Source organism: Pagrus pagrus (assembly GCF_965226575.1).
Source record: "Pagrus pagrus genome assembly, chromosome: 19".
In the NCBI taxonomy this organism is placed as follows: Eukaryota; Metazoa; Chordata; class Actinopteri; order Spariformes; family Sparidae; genus Pagrus; species Pagrus pagrus.
This window is the reverse complement of record NC_140203.1, coordinates 10,737,312-10,760,803: the sequence shown is the minus strand read 5'-3', so window position 1 is coordinate 10,760,803 and position 23,492 is coordinate 10,737,312. Positions and strand designations below refer to the sequence as shown.

The 23,492-nt window shown below is 39.0% G+C and overlaps 1 protein-coding gene across 5 annotated transcripts in view; it reads right to left on the bottom strand.

Moving 5' to 3' along the window:
• brinp1 (bone morphogenetic protein/retinoic acid inducible neural-specific 1) overlaps positions 1-23,492 on the bottom strand; it is a 130,809-nt gene that overhangs the window by 53,221 nt on the left and 54,096 nt on the right. For all 5 annotated transcript variants that reach the window (XM_084383909.1, XM_084383908.1, XM_084383911.1 and 2 more), the window contains 2 exons: positions 14,442-14,632; positions 2,166-2,335 (listed from right to left, as the gene is read on the bottom strand). In XM_084383909.1, coding sequence (XP_084240035.1) covers positions 2,166-2,335; positions 14,442-14,632 — 361 coding nt within the window. The remainder of the gene's footprint in view (positions 1-2,165; positions 2,336-14,441; positions 14,633-23,492) is intronic.

Sequence of the window (23,492 nt, the reverse complement as noted above, 5' to 3'; positions counted from 1 at the left end):
TGCAACTATTTTAATAACGGCACAGATGTGTTTTCCTCTTTGCAAAACTGCATGTTAGAGGAGGAGAATCTGAAAGAATGACATTTGCACAGCGAGCACGTTTGTCACGATGCTGCTGCAAGCATAATATTTTTGTGTATGTGTGTTGTGATATATTTGGCACATTTACAGGTTATACATATATAGGTGGAATAATACTAGAAACACAATGATGCATTTCACAGTCAGCCATCAAGGCTTAGGTGCTCTGGCTTATCAGGGTCCCCGCAACTATTCTGCAAGCATAATAGAAGCAAGCGGTCCCTGCTGCTGCTGAACTGCAGACTTGTTAATCAAGCTGACGTCTTCACAAAACAAAACATCCCAGAAGCAGTGCTGCACACTGAGGTTCACTCCTACTCTATCTTTTTTATTTATTTATTTATTTTTTCAGTTGTGGCATGTATGTATTGCCTTGCAAACATATCAGCAAGGTCATAGCAGACAGTGGATGTTGTCCTGGGGCCCTGAGCAGAATTATTCATTTGTTATACAGGTATACGCGTGGAATTATAATGATTCACTAATAGACACTATGTTGGGCCTGAGTTGTTGTGGCCATGCTTCATTTTTAGACTTTTCTTGCAACAGTCTTGCAATATATTGTTGCAAATGTTTCCATTTCAGCAAGTATTAGATGGAATTAATGACATTCCTTTTTCAAGTCTGGGAGCTGACAGCAACACTTTGAATTGTGTTTGTTTACGTGCCATTTGAGAAAAAGTGCAATCCACAGTTCGTATGATTTAGTGAACAGCAATTTATCTGAAGCCCTGCTCGATGCATTATTATATTTTATATATAAACAGAGAAAGAGAGACATTCTGTGCTCAATTGGTGAATTTGCATACTAAACCTTATTCCAAGCTGATATTAGCTCCTTCTTCACCTGAGACATTAATGAACATTTGGGCTAATTACTCCAACATGCTGGACCTGTTTGGTTTTACTTGATGTTATTTATATTTTATATTTTACAATTGCTCTCCCTAGCCCCCTCTCCTCAGTCTCCCTGGTTGAATAGGCATGTAAATGACCACAACTGGCAAGCATTTGCAGGTAGCAGGCTCACGCAGCTTAAAAATCCCATTTTCTTCTTTTCTCTCTGGTTATCAGTGGTTTCACAGCCGAAATAGAACAGAAATAGAAGACAGAAAAAAACAAAAACAAAAAAAAAACAGGATTGCCATTTGTCCAAATGCCTAAATCAATCTACAGTATGTGCTCTGTTCCTGCTTGCTCATGGTTAACTTAATTTCAGCACCTCCTAGTGGTAAAATCTTATAAAACTGTTTTTATAAACCCTGACGTGATGAAAACATGTTCAGAATAAAAGAGACAGTTACATGCATGTAAATGTAGAGTCTGTTTCACAATGAACCTGCTTGCATTTTTGCATTTTCTGCATTGTTTTATTTATATTCCTCTTCCATATGAATACTTTGTAAAATTTTTGCATCAAACGTAGCGTACTGTTTACTGCTGCTCAGAACTTATGCCAGTGCAAATTTATTGATATGCACTTTCTTCATATTCATGTGAAAGAAAGCCAGTTATGTACGAACATGTGCAATTCACATGTATAAATGTACATTTCTTATGTGGACATTTTCAAATCATATGTAGAATTGTTTTCTTTACATGTGTTAGAACTTCAGTTCTCATGCTACCAGATGTTAAAATATTAAATCCACATTTGACATTGTTATTTTTTACAGCAGTTGTAGTAAACGTTGTTTTGGAAAGCACTCAAACAACAATGTTGTTTTGTTTCATTAGTTTTCTAATTAGGGTAAAAAGAAGCAAATAATACATAAAAAGCCATAGGCCTATATACTAAAAATATTTATAAAAAAATATTAATATTAAAATTAATGCTATCTATCTATGTTCATGATTGCTACTGTCAAAGTAAAACAAAATAACATTGTATTTATCACTTTCAGCTCCATGTTTCGTGTAAATGTACTGATTGTCCTGTTTACTACATGCTTCATATGACAAGAACTAGAGTTCATCAGATAGCATACTGTATCCATGTTTCATCTCACAGACATGACTCAATAAATATGTGTGTGTGTGTGTGTGTGTGTGTGTGTGTGTGTGTATGTTCAATATGCACCGACCTTGATGGCATTGGTGGATATTTGTATCTCGTGCAGCTTCCTCATCGTGCCGTCACGGTCAATGAAGTAGGACGAGGCCAGCTGATGAAGGGCTTCCACGTTCTGAGTAGCGTTGGCAAGCTTCCTGTCCAGCTTGTTTTTGGCCAGATACATAGTCAGCGCCTCCTCTCCTACAGGCAGCACAAGGGGAAGGAAATATGATCAGGATTATACCTACTTAATGCCTTGAAAGTTTTGTGCGAGAAAAAGTCACTTGATGTGCTTAAGGTGTTAAAGTGAAATAGACTAAAATATTTTAATTCTCATCTAAAGAAATCACCTTAATTTAAATTGCACTGACATAATGTAAGTATACTGTAGATACCTTCATTATGAGCATTGTCCAATCCAGGCTTATCTGAGCTGCCAATATAGCTCTTAACAGGAGAGATAAGTCAGAGGTCTGAATTCCAAGGCAAGCAGTTTTAGTTCGTGAAACCAGATGCCCCAGTTTTCCAGGAACAGTCTCAGTATTCGCTGCTTTATCCCCAGCTGGCACAGTCCCCAGAAATGTCTCCAGATTTACCCCTATCGGGACGGCATTATTTCCATGAGAGGTCTACTGATATAGAATTTTTACCCCAAACACCACAGGAATTGTATCCTGTGGAGAACAAATATATCACATCCGGTATCTTTCTAACCGAAAGCTAACATAGGATGGAAAAAGACAAATTGAATATAAAGGCGCATGAAGAGAAAATAACATCACAGATTGGATAGATTTAATTAGTGCACGGAAAAATAGAAAAATAGAGACGATTACAGGAGCTGCTGCAGCTGGTGGTAAAACCATGTGCAGCCACTTGAAGAGGATTGTACCTGTTTATCTGTACAGTAGGATTGTGCGGCATGTTCCTGGATTATCATCTGGATGACTGACTTTATTTACTCATGTGCATGCTTAAATCAAATTACTGACCCTGTCTGGTGATACCAACACACTGCCTGGAGAGGTGTTAATTCTTTCTTTCTATGTCCCATAATTAACACAGATAGGGACCATTTTTTCCCCCTCTATGATGCTTTTAAACTACCTCTCATTGCCAAGTTGTTGTCTCTTAAATCAACACACAACACAATAAGCTCACAGCTATGAAAAGAATTGAGCTATTTCGCATCTGATTGAAGAATTATGTTGGTATCGTGCTGAAATAACTGCCAGAATTAAGCCCAGCACTCCCGATGAGTCATTGTTGTTCACGCTCAACGTAGACTTGGGTCGACCTTAAATCCTTACTCATTTTCGGAGGTAAAGAGACAGAGTTCCCACCTCTGGTGTGATGTGAATTTAAAAAACCCCTGCCACGGTAATAAGGTCACAACTACTGTGAATATAAAACTGATTATGCACACAAAAAAAACCAGCACGTCTGTAATCCCTCTCGCTAAATGCAGTCGTATGCAAGCAGAATTATAATTGGAGAGGTGAGAAATGAAAACCCAAAACATCCTAACCCCTTCGCCGTGTTTGTGTACAGTACGCACTGTATGCCAAGTTTGAATGTCCGCAGGAAAACGGGGGGTGACTGCGATTAAACGGAAACCAGTGACCTTTTCGGAAAGCGCCTGTGCACCACAAAGGGGAAGACTGCGAACGCTTAGAGCAGTAACAGGGCCAAATATTTGCAAAGCACCAGACAATCTCTCCGATTTGCATGTCATATGTTTGTTTGTTGACACACTATGAAAGGTTGAGCCGCTCGTTCTATGCGCATCGTACTTTTCCATCTCTCATTCCTACGAGCGGAAACAGACGCATAAAAAGCAAACAAGCAAACACCAATTCATTTCCACGAGCTCACACAAACTTGCCTTCGAAGATTACTGTTCAAGCGGCGGACCATATGCCTGCGACTCGCTCAAGAGCGTGTCACATATGTTCAGGTTTCCAGTGATGTGAATGGTTATTTGGCCCCCAGCGATGCATTGGAGTTGGTCATTTAACTTGTGGTGACCGTGACTAGGGGTGGGTAGCAGTCAGGGCCAATGTCTCATGCCTGGTTAGAGTACAAGCACTGAGGGGACGAGGCCCCATTCTCTGACGCTGCCATGCTCTCTCTCCCGCGGGGGTTAGCAAAGTTACTTACACACACTTGACTTACACTACTGCACAAGAATAATGGTGCTACATTAAGCTGCTGATACGCCCTTTTTTAATCTCTATTGCAACTTAGTGTGGCAGAAAGGAGCTCTTCTGTACATAAATATTTTGTGGTTACTGCTGCTGGTCAGGCAAAATCATTACCTCCGAGGCGTTAAAAATTCAACTGTGTGCACCTCTCTGTAAGTAATACATTGTGTTACATTATTACAGGGCCCCTCACTGGCACGCCGCCAGAATTAATCAGCTCATGCAGAGCTTCTGTGTTTTTACAGCTGAGAGGTATTTAAAAACAAAGTGCTGTTTCACCTCGAAATCAGTACGAGTGCGTGTCAAAGTGTGCATCTACTACATATGAACATTTTTTTATATTTTTTTTATCCCTTTTGTGTGCATGCATGCGGATGTCGACGAGGGTTAGGAGTTCAAGTAGGGTTTTAAAGTAATGGAATGGCTGGGAGTGCTCCATTCGGTGTTAATGGTACATGTGCGGGTCACTTTATGGAGAACATTAAACTGTGCTGCTTTCTTTCTACAGTGCAGATGAAGGAAGCTAATGGTTTTTTTTTTGTTTTTGTTTTTTTCAAAACACTCAGAAACCATTTACATTTGCAGAGTATATACAGAGATAGAGTCGGAAACATCTATCCTGCATTCAAGTTGGGCTGTCATTTGGAAACAGACCCCATCATAATAATTAGCTATTTCTCTGTGTTTACAATAAATGTTTGTGTGTACTGTAGATATGACAAAAACAAAAGATTAAAAAAAAACGTGTCCTGAGCTCAACAACCATCCATGCATTTCACAACAGATAATGGAGAGCAGTAAAACCCAACAAGATCAATGAGTAGAATCTGCAAACCTTCCTCATGTTAATCAAGAAAACATGATATAAACTGTGTTTCCAAATGGTATTATTGTTGGAACAGGTGTTGCAAAGTTACCGTTACGTGATCATGTGATCTTGCAAATCCATCTTCAGGCTTCAGGTTTCAAGCTATGTGCTTGTGGCCAAACACAAAGTGGTTTACAAAAGCAGGTAAAATTACCTGGATCATCCGCACAGCTTCTGTATTGTGCTGCCCATACAGCCAGAGAGAGCCACTGTTTGTTTGAAAACAAAAATGGCAAATTCTGCTGCTATAGCATCGGTTATATCAGAATTGGAGAGTATATTTCATTGAAGGACGAGCAATGAAGAGCACTGAAGTTTTTTCTTGATGACAAAGAGTTTCTCTTTTCTCTTGACCGACTTCAGTCAGCGTTCCACCGACTGGTAGCACTCAACTACTGCTGATCTGACTGTACAAGCCCATGATAGACAGTGATAGACAGATGGTTTAACCATAACCAGCCAAATATTGCCCTGCCCTTTTCCAAATAGTTTCTAGCGGCGCCTTTGCAGATGGTTCCATGTAACAAAACATCTGGTGCCTCAGGTTAGTTACAAAGACAGAGCCGAGCAACTACCAACAACACAGGACATACTGCATTCGTTTTTTTTGTTTTTTTTTATTATGTAGAAGAGAGGGTTAATAAGCATGTTTATTAAAAGGTGTCAACCTTTTAAATTGAGTGATAATATAGTTTGAGTATTGCTTTGCGCAAAGAAGTAAGGGTTGAGTCAGGGCGGAGGGGGGAGTGAAAGGAAACATTAAGAGAAAAAGCATGAGTTAATTCATCCATTTAGTCTGTAATGGAGACATGAAAGCAGATAGGGTCGTACCGTAAATCGAGCCTTCATTTTCGCAGCAGATTTTGTGCCAGGCAATCAGAACTGCATAGTGAAACTGAGGCTCATAGGAACCCAATTTAAATGCTGATGGTGTCATTTCATTGTGCAATCAACATTTACTTTATAATGATAAGTCAATGCAAAAAAAAAAAAATAGTCTACTGCCAGTTTAAAAACAGGTGAACAGACTAGACAGGTAGTGAATGCACACACACAGTACATTCAAATAAGTGGAGGAATGAACTGAACCAGTTTTTTGTTCAACTATAACTAGATTGTCCTCGCTTTATGTCAGAGATATTCAGAAAACGGGGCTGTTGCTTTGAGATAGCCACGCTCTCACTGCCCAATTATGCCCTCTACTTTTTATGTTGGCTGCGGAACAACCACACAAAGTTTCAAGCATGATGTGGCAAAAGGTAGTTGTGACAGCTTTCACTGGGTCGTCTTCCACTGCAACCCAGGGCACAGCAAGTGTTCTGCATATGAACTCAAGCCTCAGGCTTCAGTGCCCACAAGTCATTTCAATAAACTACTTCTTCCTCTTCACTGCTGAATGCATAAGACTGTTGCACTGAAAAGGGCTCTGATCCAGTCATACTGTATAGGCTGTCTACTCACAAGAGAGTAGGAGGGCAAATTAGTGTTCAGAGCCAAGATACGGTCCCTCCTACATTCGCAGTTATGCCGATACATCCTTTCTTGATCTGGTATGACCAATAGGTCAGTGTTGAGGTTGATCGATTGGGGTGCAATCGACTGAGTTGGACCTTTAAAGCAACGATATGTAACTTTCCGGAGCAAGATAGTCGATTGTTGAGTCTCATCCCCAGGTCATCAAAAACGTATGCTTTAGGTTGGTGTCTTGGTCCATTGCCAGCCCAAAGCATTTGATGTCAGTATTCTCCGAACTGAGTTTAAGACCCAACAATCAACTTTCTCCAGAAACGTACACATGGTAGCTTTAAAGGTCTCATATTGTAGAAAGTAAGATTTCCTGTCTTTCTTTTGATTATAAAGCAGGTGAAGGTGCAACATAAATACTGTGAAAGAATCAAAACTCAATTCACACAGAAATACACACAGCCCATATTTGGAAACTGCCTTCAAATGAGCCGTCGGGAATTCTGTAACGTTTTGATGTTACAAATATACAGTCACTGCTCTCAGCAATGCTCCTAGCACACTCTTGGTTGCAAAAACACAGACAGTGTGGATGCAGAAATACAGTGGGTGGTGCCTGCTCAGGCCTGTGAGAGCTAACCAATCACAGCAGACTGGCCTTTAAGAGACAGGCACTAAAACAAAGTGTTCAGACAAAGGGTGAATGAAAGTGCTGTAGGTATACACAGTATGAGAAATATAATGTGTGTTTTTAAGGATTAAAGCATGGAAACATTTGTTGCCGTTTCTTTTTGCCTTCTCGAGCCAAAATGATTTACAATGTCCTTTTCAAAACTGTAGTTATAAAGCAAAAGTGAAGTCAGTTGTCTCGTTTGTCTTCCTACTTTCATAAACATTTGCATCCTTTCTCTCTGTCAGCTCAAATGCTCTGGGCCTCTCTGTGCAAACACCAACCAAATTCACGGCGAGACAGCAGCGCCTTTACTCAAAGTGGAAAACTGATTTCAAACATATGAGTGGCAGAATTGACAGATGTGGTGAAATATGTCCCTCAAAGCTCTGGCAAAATGCAAATCTGTCCTTCACGCTCTTTTCGTCAACAACACCTTCCTGTAGCATTTACACACAGCTTTGGTTGTGCAGGGACTCTGTCACTATTCCAAAGCTGTGTAAACATCGCAGGTTTGGATTCTATTGTCAATAAGCATACTGCACGCAGTGTTCTTCTCAGTGGCTTCAGGCAATCCAGAGATGTTAAGCATCTATGTCAAACTGTCTTGATGTGTTTTCCAGTTTCGGCTTCAGAACTTCAGTTAAAATCTGGAGCACTGACTCACAGTGGTGGTGTCTTTTGTTGGGAAGTCTGCATTCGCTCTGTTTAAACTTTAAGTCTCCCACGCGCAGTATGCACCCAGGATGCAGTCGGGTTATATGTTGCACATCAAAATACACATCCCTTGATGCCTGCTTTAAAGAATCCACATACTCAAGGAGAAACTCAGCTTCAGGTAATATGGGGATGTTGGAATGTTCAGACCGCAGAACAGCAGCAGGTAATTGGTAATTATTTCCCCATACAACTTCAGCAGACGCTGTCAGTCGGTGGAGTTAAGAGTACGTGACAATCTTCCCCTCTTAAATGCTTGTTAGAATGGAGTTTACCCCGACATTGCTACTGTGGCATATTCCCACACCTTTACCAACTGCAAGAGCTAGACTTTTGATGACATGGTCCAATTTTAGTTAAAACAAGTAATAACACTTTTGATTACTATCTGCTTTCTTCTTTTTTTTTTAAAGTGCAACAACCACAGCACAATTGGTGAGTCATTGCCCCAATTCACCATGAGCCAGTGCATCTCCCTTAGCTTTAAAAATATATACAGTATAAGCCTTTAGATTCAGTGAAGATTGTCTCCGTAAATCCAGACACAAACAAAGGGTATTGTCACAAACAGTTTTTTAGTCCTCTGAGCGCTGCGTGTCAGTGCCGAGCGCTTCCAGGCGCCACAGGCACCATTGTTCTTGGCATGAAAGGAAGCCACGGGACAGTCAGATACAAACAGATAAATAAATAAACCGAAAAAGGTCACACGTTATTTGTAGAATGTAGTAGTAATACTCTACTAAACTTAGGGCTTTGGTTTTAATAGCAGGATAAAGGATGGGGATGCATCAGCTTGGAGGATTAAAGGAGAAAAACAGCAGCACTGGCCAGTTCTTCAGATAGTCAGTGGCAGAGGGGTTCATTTGCAAAAACAGATGTCTCTATTTGGATTTATTTCTTCTGAATGGTTCTTTTTGTCTGCCCTCCAGAGAATATCAGTATAACTGAAGTTGGGTTGTTTCAATAAGGTACCTCGTGTTTTTTTTTTTTTTTTAATTTCCTGAATCATATTTTTTGGATTTATTTTTTGTGTACTCAAGGGAATATAAATCAAACACATGTTGGTTTATTCACTTTTGTCTGTTTTTGCAAATGAACTTGTGTGTGTGTCAACTGTGGGTCTCATCTTCTCTCCCTTCCCCCAAAAAGTTACTTTTTGTTTCTTCGAAATGTGGCTGTGTTCTTTCCCTAACCCCAACCAAGTAGCTTACACTGCTTTAATTTGACCGTTTAAAGGTGCCCTGCGGAGTTTCTATTTAGTTCAAAGGAGGGGACCTCTAATAGGGCTCTTTAGATTTGACCACTCAACTTTAAGTTGCCTGTGAAAAGGAGAATTCACTTCTTTCCTCTTGAGTGCATAATGGCTCTTGAGACCACACAGTATAGGTGGCTTTAAGAGAGAATTAGCCTCTTCTGTGAATTTTATCACTCGCCTGGTGTGTGCACATTTATTGGTTCATATAACTGTGGTCTTTAGTGGGCAATCCAAAGATTGAGATAAGAGTGTGCTGACCCATAACTTGAAACAAAATGGCCTCAAGGTTAAATCCAACATGGTGAGAACTCAGAGGGTGGGAAGAGGAGCCAGAGGTTAAAAAATAATGAAGGGCAACAAATGTGAAGAGAGGGAGGAAGTTTATAAGGGGATGCAACATGATGAGAAAACTGAGGATGCTGTGGTTGAAAATGATATTTCTGTGGCTACAACTACTGTCGAGTTTAAGCCAGCTGGTGCATTGGTGGCAGTGGTGTTCTTCCTAGCTTAGACACGCTTTATTACACTTTACCTTCATATAATGTTTCGAGGCCAATATTGTGTTCCCAATTTCCCAAATTAGTGTCTCTGCATGAATCCTCTTACAGAGCGCTAATGTGATATTGCAACCCTAACCCCTCACACCTGATATTCCTCTGCACAATTTAGCTGAATTATTAAAGCATACTGTTTGATATTAACTAAACTAAAAATGCTCAACTGAAACAAGTCTCCATTTCCTTTTTCTGCTAGTTGAAGCATCAGTCCTGACATATTAAAACAGTTTGAATTTGTTCTGTAATTGCTGGACACAGGGAGTGGACGATAATGACGAGTTGTAATTATTCCAAATACAAAGCATTTGCACATAATTGATAGGTTCATTAGATGTCTGAAGAATTGACCATGATCTTCAACATTCTTCATCATTAACCCTTACTTATCTTTCTTGCCAAGTATTGAAACAAATGTACCCAATTAAACCAGGTCAGCACGTGGCTAAGTTCCAAGATCCAAGTACAGTGTGCACAGTGTAAGAGAGAGCAAAAAAACGTGGTGAAAGTATCGTGCATATTTCTAAAAGGCATTTGATTGTGAGATTACACAGCATTTCACACAACTGGAGCGACTACTTGGCAATGTTTCATGCATACAATTATATAATGCAGGGTTTGAGTAAAAGAGTGGATTATCTTACTAATTATATCTTTGAAATGCAATTGGCAAAGTAATCAGAGTAAGCTGCCTTCATGAGTCCCTCAGAGCTTGAGATAAGATAAGAGATTCGAGGGAGAAGCCATTTATATTTAGACTTGGACAGCAGGGGTGCTTAACTTTTATTTTTGGGAAGCACATCCAAAATACTGTACACATCCATTAGAGGCATTTATTCCTCTTTCCAGAGTGAGCTTTTGGAGTTTGGAATTTAAAGTTATATTTTTTTTTCAATTGCGGGATTTTGGGAGGGTGGTTTGATTGCCAAAAGCAAAAAAGAAGGCCTTGAAAACAGGCTTTTATAAATAACAATGTTTCTTTGATCAAAATTGCATCCCTGTACAAAGTACTTCTCTCTAATTCAGGCTGCCTGAAATGTGCTAAGTGTGTCTGTTATTTAATAAGTAAGTGCCGGCAGATAAATCAGAGCAATACACATGATAATCATCCTTCCCCACTTACCTGTAAAGCGCATCAGTACTTATGAAGAAGATTATCTTCACGTTAAATTTAGCATCCACAAAGAGAATGCAATCAGCATGTGTATGGCTGTAATGGTTTGGGGTGTTGTGAATGAAACTGAAGCTGTGACGTTAGCTCCGTGTGAAATGAGTCAGCTCTTTCAGAAAATGATTTTGTTTCCAAGTTTCCTGGAATCAGCATGCTGTCATCACATTCAGTCCATCTACCCATGATGGAAAAAGAACATTGTGTAGATGTAAAAGTATGAATCACAAAACACGAGCTCTGCCTAGAGGTCAAAACACATTAGGGCAACTTAAAGTTAATGTTGGGTATTTTTTAGGTTAAAAACACTTTATATTGCCTGTAGGAGCGGGTCGATTTTTGATTTTTGACTGCCAGCCCACGTGGCTGAAAATACCTACTGGCTGTGCACAAAGATCAGCTTATTCAATGTTTAACTGCTGACTGTGTAATATGGATGGAGCTTAAGGGTCTGAATAGTGAACCCAATACAGAAGTGCCTTAAACCTGTATTCTTTCTAATGGCCAACAGGGGCCAATTCCACTGGTTTAAAAAAAGAAGTCGGATTTTATGTAAGCTCATGAACAAATGGCCCTTCTTCTCACTTGATGTATTACCACAATGAACAGCGGTCTAATGAATTTATGGTCTCAATCACAAGTTTTAGGTTTTTTTTTTTTCAGTTCAACATGATGTTCATTTTTGTAAATTATGGTCCCATTTACAGTAAAATAGACAATAAAGCAGAGTGTCCTTTAGGGCGTCACTAGCTTGTGATTGACAAGTCACTACCATGGCGTGTCCTCAAGTTCTCAGTCACGATATCCTCTGCAGCACCACCCTCTCTTCTTAATATAGTCACTTCCGGTTATAAAAACCAAGACGGTGACTGCCGTAATGGCAAACTTGTGGCTTTAAAACAGTTGGCCGCAAACCAATGGGTGAAGTCACAATGGGTTCATACTTGTGTTTAACCTTCCACTATAATGCTGTAGCTGATCACTCACCCAAGCAACCAGGGAACCTTACTTTTCTGTGTTTGAATCTGGTTCGTCACATTAGTATTTTCACCATTTCTCCTGAGATGTGTTGTTTGGCAAAATAACAAACCATTCTTGCAAATTATGTAAGAATTGGTCACCCTTTGAATTTATTCTCAAAACAAATAGGGTGACTGCAAAGTTCTATTAATTTAGCTAGTTAGCTCAGTTCGCTTCCTTAGGCATACATCTAGGGGTCCAGACTGGGAGCTTGGAGCACCAGTGGAGTGTTGGTGTTTCCACCACTAGCACAAGAATGGTGGACGGGGACAGGCTGGGGCTAACTGGCTAGTGTACTAACTTCAGTAGACATCCCTGCAACAAAATACATATTGCACCTTTAACTTCATTTTTGATTAATGGGTATCTCCCACATGTTATTTTAGATACAGACTGATCATTACCCATGCAAGAAAACTACCCATTGATACAAATTCTGAGAGTTCTCTACAGTATATTTGGAAGGTTGATAGCTTCCATCCGGCAGCCACACCTTGCATCCACAATATTGAAGATTGTGAGAATGTACATATGATTTTACAGTGTGGTTTGCCAGTTTACTTATCAGACGCTCACACATTTGTTCACTGGGGCTGCAGTTTGCCGACTGTGGATGTAAGATAGTACTGTAAAAGCTTTGATGCAAGTTGTGCGTCACTGTCACTGCTGGAAAATCCACTTAAGCCATATGAGATGGAATACCTCTTCAGAATAGAGTGATACCTCTCTTCAGTCAGTACGGATCCTGTACAAGTCACCTACCCTGGACAACCGACAAATCCCCATACCTGAATACAGCCACCACTATTGAAAATGTAGGTATAACATGCTGTTGTTACAGCAGTCTCATCATATTAACAGTCCAATTACAATGACTTTATAGATAAAACCTGATTCAAGTTTTAGCTTACACGTTCAGATGCACTGTGTCATCAAAGAAATAGAATGGAAACGTTCTCTGTTCATTTAACTTTGCTTTACGGATGCCAGGGCTGTCTTATAAAATGGTTCAGTAAGTCTTCTGTGCCACCACTGTGGTAACTTTAAAGGTCCCATATTGTAGAAAGTAAGATAACATCTCTTCTTTGATTATAAGCAGTTCTAGGTGCTATATAATTACTGTGAAAGTATCAAAACGCTCAACACACGGAGAAACGCACACAGCCCAAAATCAGAAACTGTGTCTTTAAAAGAGCTGTCAGGACTTCTGTAAGCTTGTGATGTCACAACTGTACAGTGACCGCCCTCAGCCACACCCCCAGCATGGCCATGGTTGCAAAAAAACAAAACAAACAAACGGTGGGCGTTGCCTGCTCAGGCCTGTGACAGCTGACCAATCAGAGTCGACTGGGCTTTTCAGGAGGGGGCCCTTAAAGAGACAGGCACTGAAACAGAATATTCAGACTGAGAGTGAATAGAGGTGCTGCAGCAATGGACAGTATGAGAAAAATAATGTGATTTTTAACATTAACTACTTTTCTAGTACACATCCTAAATAAAAACATGAACCTGAAAATTAGTATAATATGGGAACTTTAAGTTGCCATAATCTCGCTGTGGAAGAAAGTAATTTGTATCGTGAAAATGTCTGCTTTGCCCTGCCCTTCTGTGATGTAGCTGCAGATTTGCTGCTGGAGAGAGTTTTTCCAACACCCGGGAGAACAGCTTGACCCCAAACTGCTTCACTGAGCTGTTCTGACATGGTTGCAAACAGGCAGATGAATAATCTTGGACAGTGTGGTGTTGCAGTTTCACAGTATAATCATATGTGATATTTATTTGTACCAATGAGAAGAGAAATATCTATAAATTCATGTTTTTAAAGGTAAAATGTGCAATAATGGTAGTTGAAAATCATACTGTTGGTTATCTTGGTTATATTGTATTGTGTTACAGTGACATCTACTGAAGTTAGCATGCTAACCAGTTAGCCCTGTCCCGCTCTGTCTTGATTTATGTTGCATGCATTGTCTGGGATTACACTAATGATCAATTTAATCAAAAAATACTGTTTTAAAACTATACATATGAAGTATTATTTCAGCCCTTATGGTCATTTAAAGTCCTCTTTTAGTATGTTAACTTTGCTGCGCATGACCAACACATATTTGACAGTATTTATATTGCACCTAGACCAACAAATACTTTGCTGCACATAATGACCAAATATCTATTTGCACACGTATTTGCAGTCCAAGAAATTAAACTCTTCGAAAGGAGGCTCCCCAACCTCCCCAGCCTCCCCAACCTCACCAGTAAAGCCATTACATTGACATGAAGCATGTAAGCAAACCACAAACCATGTGTAAAAAGGCATTTAAATCAGTATGTGGAAACTGTTAATTAAGCGTGGAAGTGAGCTAATGAAACCAGTGGACCTCTCTTACCTCCCAGGGTGGCTGAGATGAGAATATGAGTTCCATATTTCTTAATAATGGTGTCGATGAACTGCTGAGTAGTCGGTCTGCGGCCCAGCAAGCGTACGCTGCGCTGGAACTCAGGCATTAGCGGCACCGGGTTCCGGATCAGGTCCCTCCTCTCGATCGCTGTGTTCCTCACCTTCCAACGTGCAAATTCCCTGAGAATCACAGGAAAATCAACCACTTAGTACATGCAACCACACAGTCAACAATACAAGTAAAGCACTATTAATTACAGAATGGTAACTCATGAATTAGCCCAACGCCATCTCATCAAATGCATTTGTGGGGAAACAATAGATATCCGGTAGTGAGCGCTGTGGTCTAATCTGTCTGATAATGAAGATGATGAAAAGGACTGGAGTATTTTAATATTTTATAAAGCAGTTCTAAGCTTGGAGATATGATCAATCACATCAAATATGTATTTTAAATGTATTAAAATTGAATTAATTAACAACAAAAACACACATTACACCATCACTTTAATGAGTCTCGTGATGGTGAAGGTTTGCATTCTGCGTTTAGTTATTCACCCGGATGTCAAAAATCATCGATTTAATGGATTTTCTTTGACCAGTGTCCCGTGACGTTCATCTGTACGAGGGTATGATCTTATTTAACTTTCTCAAGGTTCTTTTTATCTGTGTAATGCTCCGACTTGAACCTTTAAAAAGAAAACTACCAAAGCCAGCAAGGGGATTATATAAACCAATAGTACAACCTGCTAAACTGTGCATCATTCTACCTTTGTTCTTTTTTCCGAACAGCAGATAAAAACATTCTTTTATTCCAAGTATTAAAAAGATTCAGTAAACTATTTGTGTGGATGTTCATGATGTTTGCTTCAACACCCGCTGAGACAAACATCAAGACAACATTTCTACAGACAGACATTACAGGTATCTCTGTTTCTCTGAGGACCTTGCCCGAGGATAAAAACACCAGGTTTCCTTCAGCTGTGTAAAATGCAATAGAAGGCACACAGTTATTGAATCAGTGGCTAAATGCCTTGCATATCCAGGAACTGTAGGTCAGTGATTGGGGAGTCATGTTAGCATGGTTCTTTGGCAAAATTGTCAACACAGAGAGTTGCATTGATATAGTTAGTGTTATAAAACATGTAACACAGTATATTTGTTTTCCTGGGAAAAGCTCAGCAGAAGAGGGATTGTGTTAATGTAAACTGAACAGGAAGCTGTGATTTTCATTTTCTGTCATTCACAGACACCTAAGTATTTCCATATGGAGTGTGGACATTCTCAAACACCTCAAGCAAACATACATGAGTGTTGATCTGTCATCAGGATCTGATACATGTGCTTACACCTTACCTTAAAAGTGAAAGCATGCTCATGTTCAGATGTTAATATTCTGAGGGGATAAGTATAATTGAGTCAACACTAAACTAATTATTTTTAGTCTACAGACGGGGGGAATGTAATTTCCTCATTAGTGACTGATAGTTTTAAAAGCATTTCCTCAGAATTGGATTTAGATTGAATTTAGATATATTTAACGATGAAGACTTTACTATATGAATGATGAGCGCAATTACAGTAAGTGTGTGTGACTTTAAGTGGCACAAAGGCTCCATCGGATCAAGCACAAACAAACAGCCTAGTCGTCTCTATAACCCTAAAAGCTCGCTCTAATTGAAATCTGAGATCTGCTCAATCGTTGCATACAAAAATCAACCAACAGACAATAAAACATGCACACGCACACAATATGTTTGGGAGATTTTAGCAGCTCATTCTGCCTTTTGGATATTGTATTTGAATCTTATTAGAACGTGTATTTAAATGAGTCTTGCAGAAATCAAATGGGAACAGAGATTGTATTAGATGAAATTCTACCACCTCAAGTTTGATGAGAGTAACTCCCCGAATCACTTAACTGAATCATTTCATTTCTGTTTCAATAAATATAGTTTGCTGGTCACGGATTCCATGTCTGCAGAAGATGAACTCTTTATTCACAATACCGCGATTCGATGCCATTTTTCTAAGCACTATAGAAAGCGACAGCTTGTCAAGATTTTTTTGAAGGACCACGGTATTGTTGAGAGTCAGCGTGTCCTCGAATGTGCTCTCCCTAACAATGCTGGTGACAGGTGTTTATGTTCACACAAAGCCACTTTTAAAATTTGCGAAGAAACTATCTTGACTGCGATCAAAACAAAAAAAGTACCTCACAAGAGGTTAACGTAAAACAAGTATTGTAGAAGCACAGTCAGTGACACTGACTATCAAGCTTTTGTGTAATACAGTGGTGTTAAGTCAAATAGCGCAGCAAAAAAAACTCACGCACGTTAACATCGTCAAGGACTGTTGAGTCCTGCTGAGATTATTCAGTGTTATTATCAGCCAATGACAAATGATTTTTTTCATTGAAAAAGTAAGCAATGTGCACAAAAGCTAGAGCAGACTGCTTTATACTGTAACAGCTTCATCCAAACAGTTCCTCCAAGTCTTTTCTTTCACAGCCCTCGAGGGCTCCTCATAATGATTTAGACATGAATAGATGGGTCCCCTCCAATTGATCGTTGGTTTTTTCGTTTGAATTCCCTGACACGCAGTCAGCGATGTGTCAGTCTGCCTGAGCACGGCTTGACGGCAGCACTTTTTAATGCTCTGTTCAGCACTCTATATTAGCATTTAGAGCTGAATTCCTCTCTGCCCATGGACAATTTCCTATACACAACCTAATGATGTCTCCAGCATTTCAAAGGTAATATCTTGACGACTCTCTCTCTCTCTCGCAGGTAATTTTACACATTTAGTTCCATCGAAGAGCAGTAAGAAATGAAGACGTAGTCTCAGAATGAGTGAATTGATGCTTATATAATGACAGTGTACCCCACACCGCTTTTTCTTTACGGTCTAATCACATGCGTCATTGAGTAATGTTTTCCAACCAGATATTCAATGAATGCTCTCTGGCAGATTTGCAGAAGTCTTACTTTTGACAACTTTGCATTTCCTCAATGCTGCAAAGACAAAAGTTCTGGCGGGACAGGTCTCGCCAGTCGTACGAGTACAAGCTGATTCAGCTTCCCCTGCCTGTTCCACGTCGCTGTTATTTCTGAAATCTGGAGCAAACACACACGCCAGCCGAGCTGAAGGAGACTTTCAGATTTGCAGCAGATGTACCGAAATCTCTCCCTTGTCATTCTTTGCCGAGCTCTCTCTTGCCGTATCCCTCACTGCTGCTATCTCCCTCAGATATCAATTCATTTCCACTGAATCCTCCTCACGGCTCCGTCACTGCCAATTATTACATAAAACTTTATATGGCAGCCATATGTACTTGGGGCCTTCTGCCCCAGATTAGGCATGCCAGCAGATGGAACCTCCGACATGATTCAGTGCTTTACTTCACAGCTCCAAGACCAGTTTAATGACCTATCAAAGGAAGTTAAGAGGAGATAAATGGGATTGCAGCTGCATAGGAGGAAAATGGGAACGTAGGTGATTATTGCTTTATGGTGTTCAAGTAACTCGCATGGGAGGGAGGCTACATTACATCTGCCTGCGTGGAAGTGTCCATGACCTGCAGAAAATACAGGAAATAATAATAGAGAGCCATAATTAATACTAATTAATTTATAAATATTTACAGTTAATGGCACTCAGAGCCTTATATATCTGTGTCATTGGAAGGGTACATCTGCAAAAATAGATTTTTATGTATATATATATTTTTTTTCCTAAATGATTTTTTATTGCGCATTCAAGGGAATATTCATCAAGCAGTGTTGGGTTATTCATTGAAGAATGGCTTTAATCAGTTTTTGTTTATGAACTCTACACTATATGGTGGATTATATGCATCAATAATGTGCACTCTTTCATCCCACATACACACTTTCATGTGTTCTATACAGCAACATTTTGAACAAACGGTTTGCTCCGTGATGAGTTCTTGTTTTTTTCCATTAAGAGCCAGCTAAAGTCAGTTAATCCCCCAGTGCCCTTTGAGACCACCATTTTATCTGATTCCTTTTCAGTGTTTGTCTCAGCACATTTTAGTCAAGTACATGAACAATGGTTGCTAGGAAATACATTAGACCTTAATCAAGAAGAGAAGAAGAGTAATGTTTGGAAAGGAGCGTTTGTACCGAAATGGTTTTTGTCTTTTTTTATGAATATTACAATGTGCTAGAAGAGAAAATTAGAGGAACTCAAGGCAAGTCTGTCTAAGTCAACACCTGCAATAAGATCACTAAAAGGCAATATTAATACTAACCGTGTGCAGTTTGCTTGAGACAACTGACTGTCCTTGTTAGAGCCAAATTACAGAAAATGCTCATGGCCAAGTTATCTTGTGAGGATCAACTAGATACAAAATGCAATGCATAACTGAGATGGCAGAATGAAAACAAATTAAAAATTTAACAGAATACATTAACACATTTCTGACAGTGTCCCAGTTTTATTATTTTGGATTAATTGATGTGTACAAGGGGTGTGACCATCCCTTCATTGCACCGATACATCAGCTATATATTATGCCAATTTGACGGCATCGGTCTGGGAAAAAGAAATAAACAAGACCTCAGTAATGATCAACTTGAAATGCCTCAAACCAAACTATTTGCAATTTCAAAAAGTTGACCATGCTCTTGACCAGGCTTTTAAAATTGTTCTTCTCAACATTAAAGAGGCACTGTGTAGTTTTGGAGAAGAAATTAAAACTCAGATTTGTATTATTTACAATATTGATGAGGTCATAATACAAACTCCGAATTCATTTGCAATTTCCATAACTGAATAAACAAGCTGTTCTCAGAGGAAAATAAAGTTCCCACAACACTGTTTGAAGCTGGAAAGGTGGCAGGGTCCACCAAATATTTCAATAAATGAAACTGTGTCATACTTTAAGGTCAGTTTCTTTATTCAGTCATGAAAACAAGGATAGTTTTTTTTTTGTTTTTTTTGTTTCAGCATTAAAAAAAAGAGTCAATAAGGATCTTTCTCTTCTGATTAAAATGTCTTCCCCCAAACTACAAAGTGCACCTTTAAAGTTAATAATTTAATAAGTTAGTAATTCATACTATTTTCATGAAATGAAATCAATATAATTTTTGATAATTTTGCTTTTTTTTTTACTACTCACTTCTGTTTGTTTTCTGCAATAGCCATTCAGTGTATTCCGATTCAGTAATCACTTCTCTATATTTTCATTGTCAGTGGCAGGGTCTGTCTTTCATGCTCAGGACTACCTACCGATGCATTAGGGATTAACAGGAAACAAAACATTTATGTAATCCAGCATTATTGTTTTATCTCCCTGATATCAGCCTGACTGTCTCTCTGTTGTATTATAGTTACTATAATATATTACGTCACTGCAAACGGAAACTAAACATTGCCTACACTCACACAAAGTGGATTTCATTGTGAAGCAGTCACAGGAAATTGCAATGTATTTGTTAGTAGGGTTGGTCCTGACTATGACTGTTCATCCAAACAAAACAAAACAAAACAAAACAAAAAAAATAAAAATGAACCAAGCTACAGTGAGCTGTAACATAACAACGGGCTACAGACTGAACAACTCCTATTTCTCAGCAAGGTAACCAACCCTTTTACTGTGTCTTGCCATAAAAAAAACTACTCTTGCCAGCTGTTACAAGCCATTTTATTTTATTTTTGTTGTTATTGTTTTGCATTTTATAACCAGTCCCCATCAACTTCAATTGTTTAGAAGAATGCTGCAACACTGTTTTGCTGTGAAGCTCCAGAAATGTTTTGTGGACTGAGGGTGAGCAGTTTATGACTGAATTGTGATTTTCTGGTGAATTTATCCTTTAAGGACTATGTGCAATTGTCCAGTGTGTAGGATAAACAAGGGTATACCATCAAAAATGGATGTTCTGTCCTCTTCTATGGAGTCCGCTATATTGTCCCGCCATGTTTCTACAGTAGTTTTTTGCATTTGCAGCGGCCACCACAGAGAAGGGTAAGGCATGGCATATTCAATTGGTTGCAGCCTTGCTCTTGAATGTGAATGAATCCGACACACTGGACCTTTTAATCCTACATGACCTCAGCAAACTGCTACTCTCACAGGCAAACACCCTGCCAGTGATGAAATGTTAGATTACTCTTTCTATGAAGCTCAAATAATATGTTAAATATGCCTTCAAAGTTCATTATCGTATGACCATTGTATAAATCAGTATCACCTTGACAATTATATGATTTTTGATGTCTTTTGACAACAGTTGCAAGGTATTATAAATATTATCATAAAGCTATTCTTTGGATTGTTTTTCTACAGTAAGTGTAATTTACCTGCTTAGACAGTAATCACTTTACTCTGTTTGCATGAGTTACAAAATGTTATTAATATCATAGTGCTCTCTGTTACCATAATGGATTGAAAATCTGGCTATGGCATGTCATAACACCTTCCAGGCAGCATGCTGTCTGCTTCAATTAGAGTTGGGCTGCATTGACATCCACTGAATATTCCCCAAAGCTCTGACAAGGGCAGGAAACGACCATCACACGGTTTGTCACCACAGGCACTTTGTTGATCCTGGCGCTAGAGCCCAGATTAAAAAAAACCTTGAGAGTGCATGACAGGCATTCAAAGTGGAAGTATGGCGGCACAGAGGAATGAGAGGCACTGTTTTGTAGGAAGAAAATCGCTAATTAATTGAGTGGGAAACGGACCCGGAGACAACATGTTCTTGGCTGCCTCATAAATGACATCAGAAAACAATAAAAGCGCGAGTGTCAGTAAATTAGAGAACTTGTCATACTTGGCTTCTTGTTTACCTACAGTATGTCCTCCTCTCATACTGTATCAAACAGCCAAATGTAATACATATTCAGAAGGATCTCTTGTTCAGTTATATCTTGACCTTTGTCAGACTGCGGTACAAAAAAAAAAAAAATAACCGATATCTGACAAAAAGCCTGTGCCAATTTCTCTTCACTTGAGTCACACAAACAACCATTTATGATGAAACAAGTCAAATAAAAATGTTACACCTAGCTATAAACATGTAAGTGGTATCAAAACATCTTGACTTTATTTGAAGCAGACAAGATGTTGTCATAAAGGGCAGCAGTGTGGCACTCAGCATTTTGTAAGGAAGATTTAAAGCACGCACCTGCTTTGGAAAAAATAATGTAAGAACAAAGACGGGCCAAAATAAATCTTGCATGCTTTTTTTTTTTTTTTCTTTTCTTTTAGTTGAAGTACTTTTAGCTCATCTCCTTGAGTGACTGCAGACACTTAAAGCTGTGGTGTTAAATAAGAAATCAGGAGATTGTTAATAAAGCAATGTTTTGTAGACGTTAGCACAATGTGTCATTCAATTCTATTCAAGTGCAAATTATTGCACTTAATGTTGCATAAACTAATATCAAGTATAATGGTTTGTGCTTCAGCTCAACTTAGCCTCGTATTTTAAATGTATGAATATTTTGGCTTATATTGAAATAATATTATTATTCTCCGGCTACTGATTCAGGAACACTTTAAATGCAAAATGTTAATCTTTGTTTAAGGATAAAAATTAAAACTCAGTCATTATCTTCTTACCCTCATGTGCTTGGACAGTCGGGTAAAGTTTCCTAGTCCACAAAACATTTCTGGAGCTTCGCAGGCCAAACGGCGTTGCAGCGTTCTCCTAAACAACTGAAGCAGATGGGGACTTGTTTTACAACCTCTTTTCAAATTAATTTGGATAGGGGCTTCCAGTGACTTTTAATACACCAGGCGAGCTGCATGGAGCCACTTAAAACAAGTCCCCGTCTACTTCAGTTGTTTAGGAGAATGCTGTTTTGCTGTGAAGCTCCAGAAATGTTCTGTGGTCCACAAAACCTCACCCTACTTTCCATCCGCATGAGGGTGAGTAGATAATGATCGAATTTCCTTTTTTTGGTGAACTTGTTCTTTAAAGCACTACTTTCGAAGAGGCTCCCCGGCACAACACACAGTCGACAAAAGGCCAGGGAGAATCAACCCCCCGTGCTCTGTACATTCTGCTCATTATGATCCTTTTAACACAGAGTGTGTCAGATGATGATTCAATTCTGCTGTAATTTCTGCAGCTGTAGTTTATGCTTATGTTGTACTGAGTTGCATCATATGTTAGTAGTAGTAGCAGCATTTAAAGAAAGGCTCTCTTTCGCAGAAAAATGCCATTTGTTTAATGAAAAACAGCCTTATAATTTCTGTCAATATGGTTCAAAAATGTAATATTTTGACATTTTAATACTGAACCAAAACAACAATAAAAGTTGGAAACTGATGGCAAAATTTGACAAATAATACAACAGCCTCAAAATCATATCAGCATCTGTCTGGCATCGTTCCAACACTGTTAGTTTGCTATTGATTATAAACAAACATGTAATTATCCGAGCACGGATCATTAACATACTGCATAATAATTGTGGGATTAAAAGGTGTGGTTATTATTAATTATAGATTAGTATGACACATTCAAATTCAGACATTTTAAGTCTTGGAGGTGCAAAATAAAAAAAACCAAAAACCTAAAATGACTTTATTTCATTCTTAGCCCAAAGGTTTTGATTTATAGATAAAGATACAATATTCACCATGCTGGAAGTCTCACTATATTACAAGGATACAATATTTATCCCGCCGAAGTCACAACAAATGTTTAATTCAGGCTTACATTATTTTGTAAGCCCTGTTGTTCCATTGCTTCTGCTTGTGTCCACTGAAAGTCTCCAGAGCCACACTTTGCAGTTTCTTCAACTTCACTTTCACTCTGCAGCCGTCAAGTCCTGCATTTCACCTTTCACACGGTAGATGTTTCATATCTGGGTGAGTCAGTCAGTTATGCTATTCTTGCCCATATTCCCATGATACCTATTTGAATTTGAAAAGGACTAAATCAGAAGAAGTAGTCATGGCTGCAGGGATGGTTGCCATTCACTACACTCTGTAAACCTGGCTATGCATGAATCTGAAACCTAGTGCCATAGGGTATCTCCTGGAATCAGCATGGGCAGGATGCTTTCT